Source organism: Arctopsyche grandis, chromosome 9 (genome assembly GCF_051622035.1).
Source record: "Arctopsyche grandis isolate Sample6627 chromosome 9, ASM5162203v2, whole genome shotgun sequence".
Taxonomy (NCBI): Eukaryota; Metazoa; Arthropoda; class Insecta; order Trichoptera; family Hydropsychidae; genus Arctopsyche; species Arctopsyche grandis.
This window is the reverse complement of record NC_135363.1, coordinates 13,043,323-13,060,825: the sequence shown is the minus strand read 5'-3', so window position 1 is coordinate 13,060,825 and position 17,503 is coordinate 13,043,323. Positions and strand designations below refer to the sequence as shown.

Below are 17,503 nucleotides of genomic sequence, written 5' to 3'. Positions count from 1 at the left end.
CCTTGTTTAAGCGGTTTATATTACAAATTATATTATAAACTAGCTGAACCCTGGCATGCGTTGCAATGCCATAATAACGCATGCAATTCTCGTTCCCGTTCCAATTTGTCGGAAAAACGCAGGTAGTGAACACATTTTAAATTATTGCGTTGCAATGACACTCATTCCCGTTTTTTTTTCACAGTAATATTCCCGGACATGCACACAACAAATCCTGAAAGTTTCATCGTAATCGGTTCAGTGGTTTAGCAGCCTATTCGAGACACACATACAGACATTAATTTATATATATATATATATATATATATATATATATATATATATATATATATATATATATATATATATATATATATATATATATATATAGATACCGAGCAAAGCCGGGTAAAACAAATAATATTCAGTTCAGTGATTACATCCCAAATGTGAATCACTACCAGGATAACCGCCGCTATGAAAATCGCTTGCAGGGTAACCCGTCGTACAGGAAAATTTCCGTACAGAAAACTGCCCAAATATTGCTCAGCAAATGCTGTTTTTTTTACGAGAATTTTATTATTATCAAATAGGCACATGAAATTCGCATGGTACGAACTCGTATGTCCGTATCAATATCCTCGACATTTTATCCAAAACAGTATTATTAAAAATGTGAACGATCATTAGAAAATCGTCGACGCAAATTCGAAAAAAAAATTTGATTGCAATGTTTATAAACAAGCTCGTTCCGAGGAGATCGTCAGCCGTCTGCGTGCGAATCTGTAGATGCCGCCCCTCTTACAATTTGTATTCGTTCACTTCCCTAAATACTCTTTATAAAATTATATACAAAACTCGGTTATTAGCAAACATTTGAAAGTTTCAATATTCAGTCACGTTTTATTACTGGACCACATTTTGTTCATCGAATAAACACGTCGATCAGCAGGTGCATTTGTTCCTGATAAACAGAGACAATATCCAACCAGAGACAAAATTATATCTTGGAGATTGCCACTTGCGATTTAAAACGATCAACGTATATGGGGGATATTACACTATCAATACGGATTATTATTCTAAATAGTATCGCGAATTTCAAAACAGCCCGGATACACTACTGATTATCACGATTCTTACCTCTTACACTATCAATACGAATCGAGATAGGCGTGGATTGTGTAATAATATTGACGTAATTATGTAATATGTCCCATATAAATTATTGTGTAATAATGTAATATGTCCCATATAAATTATTATTATTTTCTGTCGCTATGTTAAAAAAAACTTGTTTTTACATTGTCTCAATGCAAAACTTAGTAAAAAAGGTATATTAGACCAAAACTAGAATTTGCTCATACCATTTAGAACCTTCATTTTAAAATAAAAAGAACGTATGCTTAGAAAAGTTCCAACGAAGAATTTAGAAAAATGCCTTACGGCCCTATTACGTTTAACAATAACACTCATCTGAGAGGTCAAACTCTCATACTCCAACAAGATATTTACTTAAAAATAATAAATAAAAAAATCTTTTTCTCAAATACATAGTGCTTAAAATTTGGAATAGTCTATCAAATGAATTGTTAACTTCTAATAATCTAAAACTTTTTAAAAATAAACTTTGATGATTTCCTTAAATAAATGGGTTTTTGTTCTTCCTTTTTTAATTTATTATTTTGTATTCTTTTCTATTTTTAAATTGATATTTTTTGTTATTTTTGCCTTAAATTCCTTTTTAATCTTATTTGATATATTTATTTTTTGTACTACCAAATCTCTTGGATCCATCGGCTATGCCGCCTTTCCCAATTATTCTTAAATATCATATATAAATAAATAAATAATTTACCAATATTGCTGTAGGAGATATCATTTTCGCTGAAGGCTTTGAATATTTCAATCTATGTATCAATTAGATAAATAAAAAGTGTATTGGTTTTATTTCACGACTTAGAGCAAGCAGATACCAAAAAAAAAAACAGTACAAATGGTCATCGAACTTCAGAAACTTCGTCTATAGGCTCCAGAACGCTCCCACGCGTCTCAATCACAGCAATTAATATTAATTTGTTCTCCATCTCATATGGGAAATTTATACTTTTAATTTAACCATGCTTTTTATCTCATTTTTTTGGTGTTTCATTTTTACAATTGACATTGGGTGCTACTTTAGTATGCGGCCTACCTTCGCATATCTACTTTAATATGCGATCTACCTTCGCGTTTTTACTTTAATATGCGGTCTCACTGTCTCAGTTCTCGCGTGTGACACTGAGACTGAACAATACCGACCCTGACAACCTAATCTTAAATGAATAGGGCCAACCTTAACTTAACCTAACCTATCCTGACCCTTAAATAAATAGGTGTTGGCTGCTAAGATATCTTTTTTTTAAGTTTTATTTCATGAATATTTTCACAAAAAAAAAACATCTTAGCAGATAACACCTATTTATTTAAGGGTCAGGATAGGTTAGATTAAGTTAAGGTTGGCCCTATCCATTTAAGATTTGATTAAGAGATATGTATCTGCTGACGATATTTTGATAGAAATGCTTCGATGACATTATGGGGCGGCAGGAAAAAATAAAAATTCTAATAAACTTTTGTTGCTACGATGCAAATAAAAAAAAATAGTCGCCTGCGATTCAAAGGTAGATCGCATGCTAAGGTAGACCGCACCTTACATTGTAATGTTAAATTGTAAAAATGGCATTAAATTCAACTTTTAATAGGAAATTGTAGAAATAATAAATGATTACTGCATTCATTTAATTTAATTCAGGTTAATTTATCTCATGTCACGCTGAAAGTCATTTTAATTAATTTTATGACAAACTCCTGTCAAAGGGAAATTAAAATTATCAGTAAAAAAATTCAATATTGAATTTATTAATTTTTCAAATGTAATTATAATACACAATATTAACAATCTAATAATCAAAAAGGAACATATAAGTATTTTAATTTAACATTATCTACAATATTCTAGAACAGATTTCACCAAAATTGAACAGCATTCTCAAATTAACCACACCAAAAACCAATAAAAAATAACTATATGGTTTCACAATAATAAAACCATTCTAATATAAGAATAAAAAAATGGATTAAACATACGTATGTAGCTTAAGTTCAATGAAACAAATAATTGGCATTTTCACTAATATTTGACAAAATAATGAAAAGCGTACATTTCAATACGTCTAACAGTAAGAATGTCTAGACTTTTTAAATTTTGATCAACTATGTATTTATTTAACGCCTATGAATACATATAAACAGTGTTTATGTATAATATATTATGTCCAAAATAAAATTACACATGTAATGTTGACAAAAAATAAAAACTTAAACTTTAATATAAAGTACATAATATATTTACGCATATTTTGAAGTAATGACAGCTAAATTTAGCAAACTTATTTAATATACATACATATACATATGTATGTATTAAATGCGCGTTTTGTAGTGAAGATACATATGTACATAGTTAAATGTAGATATTAAAATTTCGTGTATGTAGCGAGAAATCAATGAGTCAAAAAAATAATTTTTTAATAAATTTTGAACATATGTATGTACTATATACATATTCAAATCTTAGTTATTTATACAATGAAATGAATAGGTAGTATACATATGTATGTATAAACTGAATGCCATAAATTTTCAAAAGAATATTCCGATTTGATTACAATATACAAGAGCTTTTAAGTGTATTTAATATGCTTTTGAACTATTATACATATAATAGACATTCCGAAAAAGTAAATTGTGAATTTTTTTCATTACTTCATATAAAGTAAATGCATCTGTATGACTGAACATAATAAAGTCTATAAATACAACTCATCTTGAGCACATTTAAACATTTTAAATAAAAAGAAAATTCACGCCTGATATCGAAACAATAGGGATGCTCCACGTTTGTGTTGTTTATTAGCGACGAGATCCCTGAAACAATCATGCCAAGACATATATAGTGGCATCTGGGGAGGATTTCCAGCCTTCAAGGTACTACCATTGATAGCCATACAAGTGGACACAACTGTCATCGGATATGTTACTGTGCTTGAGATAAACAGACAAGCGGGAATTACATAAGCTCTTCCTTCCTTTTGTTTAACAAAATATTTATTAACATAATAAGCAAAGAGCACTGAAGCTCCAATGCAAGCCAAATCACCCAGTAATCTCGGAACCATTCCACTGAAGAAACCCTTGATCCCATTATCGAGATATATCGAAGATATTGCTTGCCTCATTGATGAGTAGCCTTCCTCACCGCCAACAAATGAAGCCATCATTCGAACAGTGATTACTCGAAACGGATTTGAAACAATTACAGATATTGCATGCAGGGTCATTTCTCTGCGTCCGTATTTTATATATTCTTCATATTTTACGTCTTCATCATCAATTATATTCGGAGGATCATCTATAATGTACGTCATGTCCAATTTCTTTAAGATTTTTATAGGTAGTACAGCAGACGCCAGATTTCCCAGGAAGGTTGGGACTAGTCCGGTGAAGCATCCGACTAGCCCGTCTCTCTGTTTTATGTGTTTGATATATTGAAACACATTTGGTAACACGTTACATTTTCGGCCGAATAAGTTTCTGCCTGGTCTTGCTCGAATGGGCTCATGTCCCAATTGACATAAAACTTTGACGTACTCCACAGGGTGAAATATAACACCCGTTAATGATTGAAACACAAAGTTTGTCTGTTGTTGTTTTTCTACATCTTCTATGTTCTCCGCCATATTCTGAAATAAAAAAGTATATAAGTATAAAACATGAATGTAGTTCTTTAAGTTCAATAGAAACTCAATAATGGGAATTCATTTAATTTCTTTCTAATATATAATATAAGCATATTATATATGTATTTAAAAATAGTTTCAAAACGTCAATTGGATGTTAAAAATTAGCATTTTATGTTGAATTCTACGGATCCACGACAAACCGCTCACGGACATTATACTTACAGATAAAACGCTCACGGGACCCACAGCTCACGCTCGCGCATTCATACATATAAGAACATTATTTTTTACAACAAAATTAATCCAAAATTCAATAAAACGTGTCGTATTATATAATCCCGTTGATTATTTTACATATAAAAGCATTTATAATTAACACCTATTAAAAAAAATTTGTAACTGTCCAAAATCCTTATAAATACGAAGGAATAAAAAAAATCATGTTATAAAGTTTATTCTTTGTGAATAAATTGAGATTAAACTGGTTTATCTAATATATATTTTATTTATTTACCTGTGATAGGATAATGTGTTAATTCGACGTTTTATTGATTTGGGAAAAAAAATTGTAAAAAATAACGTTTTTAAACGTACAAATAATTTCGTGAGTGTTTTGTCGCGTGAGTGAGCGTTTTGTCCCATTATCATTTTATCGGTGAATATTTTGTCCGTGAGCGTTTAATCTGTGAGTGTTTTGTCGTGACATCGAATTCTACATAGAACAGTAGAAACACTTGAATTTTTTGAAATCAATCCATTTTACATAGTATACTGTTGTCAAATGAGCCTGTTGAATCTGATATTAATCTATGGACCTCTTCCAAACCATTGATTAATTTTGGCAATAAAAGCAAAGTAAATAATAATTATTTTATTAATTATTTTTTTAGTTAATTATTTTTAAGTTTCATATATATTTTTTAAGTCATTGCATGTAAGTTCGAGAATCCGGTCTTGTTTAAATATTGCATAAGTAAGACGACCGCGGTCCGATCAGCCTGATTGCCTGATGGAATGCTTGTTATTACTTACCTCTTATTAAGTTCACATGGTTTTCGTGTTAGTGGTCATTTTTTATATCTGTTATCTCTTATTATATATATGTACTATATTTACATTTTACTCAGGACGTAAAAATCGCTACAAATTTATTAATTGCTATTACCCCCTCAGTGGTCACAGGGATCCCTGGCGGTCCACAGGAACCACTGTACTATTTACATACGAATATATTATATGCATAAAATGACTATACGTAAAGCAAAATAAATTTTGAGTTACATCTATAGATTCCAGTACACGATAGCGGTTAAACGTAACATCAAATGAATTCTAATAAAATAACTTCCACACGTGTTTGATTTGATAACAGAATGTATCAGATGTATGAAATCTGATATGTTTAATACATGTTATTGGATCACATTTGATAAAATCGGTGACACCGTTCCGGTGTTGAGACATTCCAAAGCAATCCATAAAATGATTTGTATGTTGCACATAGATTATACGAATATATAACCAAACATAAGAATAAGAAATGTTATATAACTGATAAGGTTGTGATTTGATATTGTGATTCTATGGTTATGACATTAGTAATATAATGGTCTGCTAAACGTCAACGCCCAAAATAATTAAAACGACAAGTATGCATCGTTAACAAATGAACACGTGCTGATGACTGTTACGATGATTATTTAAATAATAATCGATCTGTCAATACGAACCACAAATATGTCTTCAGAAGCAACTCGAATACCGCGACAATCACAACAGACTGGGAAAGCCAGCGGAAATTTGGTCTCAATACAATGCACAACGACCATTCGCTCGAACAATGCTGCAATTCCATCTCAAAATCAACAATAGTGTTTTAATATTTAAGGCAAAAATTTAGTCATTAAATTTTTTCGATTAAAATGGAAACTTGTAGTTTCGAGATGTATAGTTAACTAAGGGTTTTTTTTTTCTTTTTTCCTTTTTTAAGAGTTCTTTTTTTCAGGATATTTTTGTATATATTCAGTATATTTGCACCGAGATAAAATATCAGTATAATTTCATCATTTCAATAATAACCAATGTGAAATAAAATAAGTAAACGTTATTTATCCGTCAATATACAGTTCATGTTCTCAAATGTTACAAATAAAAACATTTTCTCGAAAAATTATTTTATAAAATTTCAAAACAAAAATTAAATTTTTTCAAAATTTGTTCAAATTTTAGATTATCATTGACTATAATATTGGAAATAAAGTTTCTAAAAAAATGATTGCTTAAAAAGAATACATGTTTGGGCAAAAATGCAATTTTAATTGTTATATGTTATTACAATAAAATTGCAGTTTACAGTGCTTTTTTATATAATGCACTGGAACGGTGTTCCGACAACTTTTTTTTTTAAATTAAGATTCATTTTAATTTTAACGCTCCGTGGCCATATTTACAAACCCGATTTCATGTTACACAAAGGGTAAGCTATCTAACAACGCACATATTAAAAGAATGAGATGCAACAATAGTTTCCGTCAATCACCACCAGGCGTCTTTTATTTTTCTTTTTTGTTATCCTTATACTACCATATGGTGCCAACTGTACTTGGAATATAAATATTTTCATTTATATTTGTATCTTTTTTGTCTCACTGTTTTGCTTTCGTTTATATTTAATTCTGTATATGTGCTAATTTAAATAAAATAAAATATACCATCTAAGTGTATATATGTATGTACGGTTCAGTGATTATTCCACAAAAAAGTAATCTAAAATCTAGATCACGGAACATCTGGCACCCAAAAACTCTATCAATCGAAAGGAACCCACGCGAAATATTGTACTAACGAGAATTAGAGTGCCAGATATTCCGTATTCGCGATTTTTGTGACCACGATTGTCGTGCGCGCGATCCTAATTTTCACAATAATCCGTTTACTATACGTACGCGTGAGAAAATATAAAAATAAACACAAAGCACACGAAGATGAAGAGAAAGGTAATTGGATTATTCGTCACGTTGCGGTGGTCACAAAGACAATTTTTGCCATGAAAATCGCGAATACACAATATTAGTTAGTATGATGGACTCGTAGTATGATGGACTTTTCGGATGGATAGTCTCGTTAGTATGATGGACTTTTCGACCGTCATATGTTCCGTTATATAGATTTTGTGACTTTGTGACGAGTGCTTTGTTACCAGTAATCAGCGAACCGAAGAGAAATACATTTGCAGAGGTGGTACACAGCGCGAGATATTAGACAAAGTAGGGTGGCTGACATGCATGTTGGCGGCGACAGTGCGTGGAGTGGCGGTCGTCCAACCGGTCGTCTCTTCCGCTGTCGACCGGCCGCTCCGACCCAGCCTTCGCCCCCGGCCGCCGCCTGTCGCCCGCACTCATCCATCACCGTCAACATGGCGATGCAACCGCACAGCAAGAAGCGCGTCTGCTACTATTACGACAGTAAGTCTCATTTTAACAAAGCTCTTCTATACATTTTTTTATTATCTCCGGTGGCCGAGCGTAGCGTAGCGGTCACCTACTATGTGATAGGGTCCATTTTGTATTTAGTAGTATGCACACGCCGGCTCTAGAAAATGTTCGCGGCGGCGGCGGCGGCGGCGGCGGCGGCTCAACTTTGTTTGTAGGCTTCAACATTGTAGTGGAGGAGTGAGTGAGCGAGGCATTCGCCGGTGTCTCCACGCCTGTCAACAAGTTACACAAAACGCCGGCCTCTAAGCGAAGTGCGATCGCCGCACCGATGCCCGCCTGTACTCGAACGCTCATTGGTTCCCGCGTGGCTCTACCCTGTCTACTGGGAACGCCAACCTTTTTACTTATTTCCATCTACCATTTCCATTTCTTTGTCGACTGAACTTGGCCAGCGGTGTCTTAGTTACAAATATTTCACCCGCATGCTGAAGAAGCGACAATGTTGGTAAAGTAGGGAAACTACTAATATGCAAATTTTGGAGATCCTCAAAAGGAACGGATTAGTATATCCCTTTGAGTGCTGACGTCTTTTCTGTTGGAAAGTCCGCCACGCTGAAAATTTCGCCAACATTTCCAACTAGAATTATTTAGTAATCCAATAGAAAGCAAGTATTAAAAAATTGTAGCTAATCCAAACAAACCCTAGATAACTACCGCCGAGGATTTCGAGTTTTGTAAAGGTTTGTTTTACAAAATATCTTACAACATTATAAAATTACAGATCTGGATCAACCACTTTTTTTTTTAGTTGCTCCGCTCCGACATCTAAGTACTTGCTCCAAATAGTTTTAATATGAATCTTTATTTATCAACTTTATTAATTTTATTTATATTTATATGGATATACTAGTGGTTTTACACGGCTTCGCTCGGTATTTGTAATATAAACCGCTTAAATGTAATTAATCTAATAGTAAACATTTTATTAAATTTATTTGAATAGTTTTATTTTATATAAATTTATTTGAATACTCATTTGTTTTTTTTTTTTATTAAATTGACTCACGAATAAACAAATATAACAATAATAATAATAATAGCTTTTATTCCAGACGATGAGAAAAATAGTGCAATCCCCAACGCCCATATAAATAATATATAGATAATAGAAAAGGTATTGAAAAATAGTAAACAAAAAATAAATAAATAAATACATAAGTAAATATATAAATATTACTGATTACTGATAATAAATAATAATAATAATAATTATAATAAATAAATAATAATAAATAAGTCTAATAATAATAAATAATAATAATTATAATAATTAATAATGAATAATAATATATTCTTTCGAAATTATATTTATATACCAGAATCCTAAGAGAAATCGGGCAGGGCTTCGCCCCCTAAGAGGCTTCGCTCCCGGGGACTTCGAATCCATTGGATCGAAAAAAAATCGAATCGAAAAAATAATAAATCGGATGTGTTGTTCCCACCCAACCAACCAACGAATGTTACATACATACAGATAATTATATAGCTTTGTAAATAGAGCCAAACCGCCCCGATTCCTGGAAAAAGCATGGTCTCTATCCGCAGTCTACTTATTAGTAGTCACCGGAGCCTGAGGGGGCCGCGTATTGTTCAAAGGGTGTAAATGCATTGTTAAAAGTTTGCCCAACAATGGATAGCACTGTGACTATCCTACCTCTACTTATTTTTATTTTTTTTATTTTACACATATACCAGGAAGGCCTTACAGGTAAATCCCAATGCGCCTTCCTGGCCAATTACAAATACAAATGCAGCATTTTTATTATAAGTCGTTGAATTGCGAGACACTGAAAAAACTCGCAAATTAACGAGACATCTATGAATTGTACATAAATTTTATTCTACATCCATCAAATTTCAAATAGTGGTGACATAGTAGGTAGGAAGGATTTTTAGCCAATTTTTTTTTCCGGGAACCGTTTCAACAATGAAATCAGAGAAAATTGGCAAACTCTGATAGGAAACGATCAACCTGGAGTCACAAATCCAGGTTTGACCAACAGCATACTCTGAAAAATTCATTTTCATTCAGGGATATAACCCGGCACCTTCTTGACGGTAAGCAGAAGCTTAACGTCCGAGCTATGCTGCTGGCTATTAGTTCCCTTTAGTTCCCTATTAGTTCCCTTTCGTAAAGAGCGGACCCAGATCGGGCAATTATTTACAATAATTGAACAATATTGTACGGCGCGCTCTGGGTCCGCGCTTTACAGTAATAAGAGGCTTGTAAAAAAGCGGTCTCCGTGACGAGCCAGAATGTTAAATTACAGAAAACGCAAATATCGGAAGGCAAAGATCGAAAATCGAAAGATCTTAAGTCGAAAGATAAAAAAAAAAGGTGCATGGTAAACGGTACATACTCACTTAATTTGCACGAGCAGGATACAAGAGGAACAGGCTTTTCCTCCCGTATTAATGTGCGCGCGCAGAATACGGGAGGAAAAGCATGTTCCTCTTGTTCCTGTTCGCGCAAATTAAGTGAGTATGTACCTTTTTTTTTGATCTTTCGATTTTTGTTTGATCTTTGCCTTCCGATATTTGTGTTTTCTGTAATTTAACATTCTGTCTCGTCACGTAGACCCGTAAAAAAGATGAAGTGGTGAATCGGTCGGTGCGAAAATGTAGCGCGCGAGATAAGCTCTCGTGCCACTGGTTATTGTGTGGGCGGTCTGCTGCCTTGTGTAGAGGCGGCCGCAGCACACCACAGAGTCTACCGACGCGCTCTCGCTTACGGCCCGCGGAAACGGTCTAGCGCCAGACACACGCACGCGTTCACAACAAACAATCACATTATTACTTTTTTTTTTATCTTCATTGCTCACTTTTAATTTTATCACGTTTTTTGTTCGTCGCTATTTCCATATTTTTTAATTATTATTTTTTTTCATTATTCCGCTAATAATATTTTTAATGTTTTTTCAGGTGACATAGGAAACTATTACTATGGGCAGGGGCATCCCATGAAACCGCATCGCATACGCATGACCCACAATTTACTTTTGAATTATGGTTTATATAGAAAAATGGAAATATATGTAAGATTCAATGCTTTGCATTTAATTAGTTCATATTATTATTATATATTAATTCCATACAAATATGTGTATTTATTATATCGATGGCTTGGTGTGCGGATATTGTATGTCCATTTTTTTGAATTTGTATCGAATTTTAAGTTTACTATATATGGCGGTGTACATAAATTACCTTGAATGGAAAAATTTGAATTGTTCCAGCATCTACAAAGTTAAAATTCGATACGAATTCAAAAATGGACATACAATATCTATGCACCAAGCCGTCTGTATATTAATTTAATTGAAAAATGTGTATTTATTATTTTATAGCGTCCGCATAAGGCTACGGCCGATGAGATGACTAAATTCCACTCGGATGACTACATTCGGTTTTTGAGATCGATCCGACCTGACAACATGACTGAATATAACAAACAGATGCAACGTTGTATGTTTTAATTTTATACAATATTCATTAACTCACTATGGTTTGTAAATGCATTTGCTGTATTTTTAATTAAATTTCATTTAAAGGCCGTTAACACAGTGTGTGTTTTTAAGTCTTCCAAACTTCATACAAAAGAAAAAGTATTATTTAAAAGATTTAGTTCCAAACTTCCTTTCATAGATATCAAACCAGCATATCTTTATACAACATATCAATCATTAAATTAATGGTTTAAAAGCTTGACTTTTTATCCAAGAAATTTATCGGTAATGTTTTAAATACCCTGATATCGAAATTGACTGGTTTCTTTCTCACGTAACATTCATACTTTTCATATTGAAACATTCATTCAAATGAAAAACACCATAATTTCGAAAAATGCACACTTTCATATAGTTTTCGAAAAATTCGAGCAGTCCATAATGAGTTTATTCATAATTTGCATTTGAGGAGTTTGTATGTACGTTTTATTTTGTCTTTTTAGTCAATGTGGGAGAGGATTGTCCGGTGTTTGATGGTCTCTATGAATTCTGTCAATTGTCGGCTGGTGGATCCGTTGCTGCTGCTGTTAAACTTAATAAGTTGGTATGTATGCCTACGTACATATGTAATATTGTTAGGGGTTTTGTAATTTGTGTGTAAAAATGTGTGTTGAATTGTAGGCGTCTGAGATCTGTATCAATTGGGGCGGTGGTCTTCATCATGCGAAAAAATCTGAAGCATCTGGATTTTGTTATGTGAACGATATCGTTCTCGGTATTCTCGAGTTGTTGAAGTATCACCAGAGGGTGCTTTATATCGATATTGATGTTCATCACGGTGATGGAGTGGAGGAAGCATTTTACACTACCGATAGAGTGATGACTGTTTCCTTCCACAAGTATGGGGAGTATTTCCCGGGCACAGGTAATATCATCAGAATGTGTAAAGTACATGCACAAAATTTCAATTTTGCATTAGTTTTTATTCTTTATGTTCTGCATTTTAGGAGATTTACGTGATATTGGTGCCGGAAAAGGTAAATATTACGCTGTCAATATCCCACTGCGTGATGGGATGGATGATGAATCTTATGAATCCATATTTGTGCCTATCATTTCGAAAGTAATGGAGACTTTCCAACCGTCTGCAGTCGTTTTGCAGTGTGGGGCTGATTCATTAACAGGTTTTAAACTGAATACTTTTCGTTGCTTCTTGTTTTCTCATTAGATGTAGTATTGTAAAGTTATTTTTTTTTTTTCATAGGTGACAGACTCGGATGCTTCAATTTAACCGTGAAAGGTCATGGAAAATGCGTTGAACTTGTTAAAAAGTTCGGATTGCCCTTCTTACTTGTCGGAGGGGGCGGTTATACGATTAGAAACGTATCACGGTGTTGGACATATGAAACGTCTGTGGCATTAGGATGTGAAATAGCAAACGAGTTACCTTATAACGACTATTTTGAATATTTTGGCCCCGATTTTAAACTTCACATTAGTCCCAGTAATATGACTAATCAAAATACGTTAGAATATTTAGAAAAAATTAAAACCAGACTGTTTGAAAATTTGAGAATGCTCCCACATGCTCCTGGAGTTCAGGTTTGTATTTTTATGACAACGATTAATACTTATAATTCACAAATCTATCGGTTTGAACGTATTACGAGAAATTTCGTACGTTTTTAGGTTCAAGTGATTCCCGAAGATGCTGTAAATGATGAATCGGAAGATGAAGATAAAGTCGATAAAGATGAAAGGTTGCCCCAAAGTGATAGGGTATGTCATTTAAAAAATGCTGTATATCTTTTAATAGTAATTTGTGTTATTTTTTTAAACGATTTATTTTTGTGCAGGATAAAAGAATAGCTCCTGATAATGAACTGAGTGATTCTGAAGATGAAGGTGGAGTCAGTGGTGGCACTGGTGGTGCCGGTGCTGGAGGCGGTCGACGAGATAATCGTTCATATAAATCAGGAGCTCCACGCAAAAGGCCACGTCTCGATAAACAAGAAGCGACTTCTACCATTAATAGTGTTAAGGATGAAGTTAAAAGTAAACAATTATTATTACTGAATTTTGTTGTTTAATTTTTTTTATTATTAAATTTTTAATTAATGTTGATAAAGCTGCAGCCGAGGACTGTAAAGACGACATGAAAGTGAGCAGTACAGATGATGGGAAAAAAGATCCTGTGACAAATCCATGATGGTCGCGTTAAATATTTAGTGGATATTTTTAATGTATCACAGACTGTGAAATGCATTTGAACATATTGATATCAACTCTAGTTTTTAAGTAGGTACCTATTTCAAAATTGAGTGGTTGTGTGATTAACGTACACTTTAATTTAAACAGTATGAATACAGCACTTCTTCGGCTAATTCTCATTCATAGGCTAACGATAATTTTTATAGATTGTCTGTGTGCAAGTGAAATTATTATTTATACTATCTCTAGACTTGGGTGCTCTCTAGTTCATTTTGTTCTTACATGTTAGATTTGTCAAATGTTCGTTTCAACTGTGCTACCTGGAGAAATTCTCTTAAATTTGAAATCATGGATTAGATTTGTACTTGTTATTTAATTTACATATGTTTATTTATGAAAATGTATGCACTGTTACATTGGTGTAACTTAAGGGTGCAGTGATTTGTAGGAGTGCTGTGTGTGTATGTGTACTGTAATAGTGTATTTATACGTAATACTTTACGTTTATTTTGTCTTCAAATATAAGTTACAATATGTATGTATATTTATATATTTCCAAAAATGAAATGTTTGTAATATTTTTATAGTGAAACTCCAACCAACTTCTATAATACTAAAAATCCTTTGAAGTTTCTCCGAGTTACATCAAGTAAGGATAAATTTAGATCAACTTGTTCTTTGTGTAACTTTGGAAAGGTGTGTATATTGTCAAATTTTGGGGAATAACTGGTGAAAATTGATTTTTATAATTGTATAAAAATATATGAATGATTTGACTATGTGGAATACGCACCAGATTAGTTGAATTGAATCAAGTGGTTTTATAATGATTTTCATATTAAAATTTTTATTTGTTTCGGTTTTGTTTATCGATCTTGACATTTAGATCTTTGAACATTAGTGACAATCCAAAATTTTTATACGTTGATTTTTACGGACAGGACTGGACAAGTATCGAACATTATTCAGTTTTGGCTATTCTCGATACATAGTTTTTTCTCCAATTGAAAAATCTTAGCATTAAAATTGAAACACATTATCTATTATTCAATCTCGATAAAAATTTGAAATAAATACTTTTAGTTTTGTCATTTGTTGATTTTTTAGCTTTCACACTTTTTATCCAAATCCTTTCCCCTCATTAATTAGTGTTACACTATGTCCAGCCCTGCTCAAAAATAAATAAAATAATTAGTTGTCAAAAGATTTGGGTTGACGCGAATTATTATGAATTTTTGATTATATTTGGTGAGATTATTAATTCGGATTAAAACAATTCTAATCAATATCAAAGGTCAAAATGTAAGTACATTTATTTTAATGAGTTCAAATTAAGCAATATTTAGATCGTGTACAAATTCCCAAAAACAATATTTACAGATCTCACACACATACATTATTAGTTCATAATTTTTAGTTTTATTTAGTCTATTTATAAAATTAGATTGAAGTAAAAAATATTTTTTTTGGACGTGGTAGTTGAAAAAATATTGTATGAATTCTTATTCGAGGGCAATATATATTTTCCGGTTTAAAGTTTGCATTGCCACAGCTGATTTTTTTGTTGATTTGCAGTTGTAAATATTAAACCATGTAAAAATATAAAGTACATTGAAGCTCGATCTCAATATATGAAATTATATTAGGACATTCACACATAACTAACAGTCAATCCTGTAAAATTGCATGGAATCTTATAATAAATCATTGTTTTTAAATTAATTACGCTATCTATTAACGTTTAAGGTGGGAAAGTGTCAATTGATGTTAATTATATTATACTTTCATGTAAAACATTAAATAATGGTGGAATTGGAACAATTTATTAGTTTTATGGTAGAATAATAAATTTTAATGCCTTAGTGGAGAATGAGCATGTAATATCCATGAAAATGTCTGGTAATTTATATAAAAATTCGGTATGATATATTCTTATAAAATACAAAATCATTTTCAAAGTTTATTTGCATACAATATTTTGCAGCGGTGGTTTTTTTTCCCGTACATATTTGCAAAAATTGAGTGTTAATTCATCGAAATTTTGATTCCGTTTTCAGTTATTTATTTTTTTATGTGAGATTCGAAAAAGGAAATCGTTCACATATAAAGAAGTAAAAAAAATAATTTTTTTCTTCAGAATGTGTTAAAAACCATTTTTTTGTGAATGTGTTGATTCAATAGTATCGTATGATGAATGTGGCCACTATCGTTATTTTTGTTTTAGGTTAATTAGAATTAAAATGTAATAAATCATTTTGATGATTTACTCTTATATACTATATAAAATGTATGTGTGTTTAGCAATAAGAAATTTTATCTGAAATGGAGCAAAATGTGTATTTTTGTAAACTTATGTATTCGTTTTAATTTAGTCAAGGGCTGTTTTAATATTTCAGAATAGCATTGATTGGCAAATTCCAATTTTGGTAAACTATGTACTATATAATATTATAATTCACCATGAATTATATTTGTCACCGTATATAATTATATATGTAAAAAAAAAACATAAGCGAAGAATGCATTTTGTATTAAATTAATAAACTATGTCAGGATTGGGTATTCACCATTTTTGCACAATTAATTATACATCTATTATAAGACATTGAATTATTTCATTGTTTACTAGTTTTTACAAATGTAACAGTAATATTGTTTTTATAATTCTTTTTTCATTATATAAACTCGAAACATACAACTAATCGATTTATTCTTTTTGACAAATTATAAGGTGTATTACAGAAAATGCATTATTTTTTATTCGCCTAAATTTCATATTTTCGACTGAAATATTATTTTTAATGAAATCTTTTTTTGTGATTCGTTTATTGTTCTAGATATAAAAATATTATATTTCTTTAGTCTTATTTTTCGTATATGAGTTTTATTGAAAATTATAGTTAAATGTCACAATATTGTTGTATTTTTTGTAGCCTCATGATTATGTAATACATTTTCAGAGGGTCAGAATAATTTCATACTTTTTATGAGATTAATTTGCTGTTTTCTTTATTTGAAATTGTGTAAATTTCTTTTTGATATTAATTTGCTGACTAAAATAAAAAGAAATTATCAATATATTATCTTTTTTTAGTATCAATTAAAAGAATGCACATTCAATCTAACCTTTTGATCGCGCGTATTATTGAAATTGTCTATCCTTCAGGTATAATTTGAGTATCAGGTAAATGTTTCATCAATGTTTTATCAGTCAATCAGGCTTGACTGATATCCAGGAAGGGAGCAGATCAGTATTTCTTCTCATGTAGGTGTATCCCAAGGTAGTGTTCTCGGTCCAATTCTGTATCTTATATTTACGGCAGACTTACCGACAACAAATAAATCAATACTGCAGCCTTTGCTGACGATACAGCAGTGATAGCTTCACACGAAGATCCAGAATTAACCTAATTCTATTTACAAGAAAACCTGAATAAAATCCAAGAGTTGCTATAATTTTGGAGAATAAGGCTAACGAGCAAAAGTCTGTCCATGTGACATTTACAATGAGTAAGAAAATTTGTCCTCCCATAAGACTAAATAACATGGTAATCCTCGAAGCAGAAGCAAAATATTTAGTAATGTACTT

General features: G+C 31.8%; 2 protein-coding genes across 5 annotated transcripts; one reads left to right on the top strand and one right to left on the bottom strand.

Annotated features, from left to right (window-relative positions):
- Positions 1 to 2,853: 2,853 nt before the first annotated feature.
- Positions 2,854 to 6,633, bottom strand: LOC143916420 (mitochondrial carrier homolog 2-like). The gene is made up of 2 exons (XM_077437523.1): positions 6,494 to 6,633; positions 2,854 to 4,763 (listed from the first exon to the last, which is right to left on the bottom strand). The coding sequence occupies exons 1-2, from the start codon at positions 6,590 to 6,592 to the stop codon at positions 3,885 to 3,887; spliced, it is 978 nt and encodes a 325-aa protein (XP_077293649.1). The 5' UTR covers positions 6,593 to 6,633; the 3' UTR covers positions 2,854 to 3,884.
- A 1,395-nt stretch (positions 6,634 to 8,028) lies between these two features.
- Positions 8,029 to 16,993, top strand: HDAC1 (histone deacetylase 1). 4 transcript variants are annotated; one of them, XR_013261024.1, is made up of 11 exons: positions 8,050 to 8,227; positions 11,180 to 11,292; positions 11,605 to 11,722; positions 12,207 to 12,307; positions 12,385 to 12,628; positions 12,711 to 12,887; positions 12,968 to 13,305; positions 13,393 to 13,482; positions 13,560 to 13,758; positions 13,833 to 14,001; positions 14,502 to 15,008. XR_013261024.1 is itself a non-coding variant. In XM_077438364.1 (10 exons), exons 1-10 carry the CDS (start codon positions 8,044 to 8,046, stop codon positions 13,910 to 13,912), a joined length of 1,644 nt encoding a protein of 547 aa, XP_077294490.1. In that variant the 5' UTR covers positions 8,029 to 8,043; the 3' UTR covers positions 13,913 to 16,993. The 4 variants fall into 4 exon arrangements, 2 of the variants coding, with proteins under 2 accessions (XP_077294490.1, XP_077294491.1); XR_013261025.1 differs by having other exon boundaries at positions 13,839 to 14,001; positions 14,502 to 15,004; XM_077438364.1 differs by having other exon boundaries at positions 8,029 to 8,227; positions 13,833 to 16,993.
- The last annotated feature ends 510 nt before the right edge of the window (positions 16,994 to 17,503 follow it).

What these genes read in the sequence shown, in the direction of transcription:
- HDAC1 (XM_077438364.1), top strand. Translation starts at nt 8,044, where the DNA reads ATGCATGTTGGCGGCGACAGTGCGTGGAGTGGCGGTCGTCCAACCGGT. An exon ending in CTGTTAAACTTAATAAGTTG is followed by an intron (nt 12,308 to 12,384) that starts GTATGTATGCCT and finishes GTTGAATTGTAG; the next exon opens with GCGTCTGAGATCTGTATCAA. An exon ending in CACATGCTCCTGGAGTTCAG is followed by an intron (nt 13,306 to 13,392) that starts GTTTGTATTTTT and finishes GTACGTTTTTAG; the next exon opens with GTTCAAGTGATTCCCGAAGA.
- LOC143916420 (XM_077437523.1), bottom strand. Translation starts at nt 6,592, where the DNA reads ATGGTCGTTGTGCATTGTATTGAGACCAAATTTCCGCTGGCTTTCCCA. An exon ending in CTTCTGAAGACATATTTGTG is followed by an intron (nt 4,764 to 6,493) that starts GTTCGTATTGAC and finishes TTTTTATTTCAG; the next exon opens with AATATGGCGGAGAACATAGA.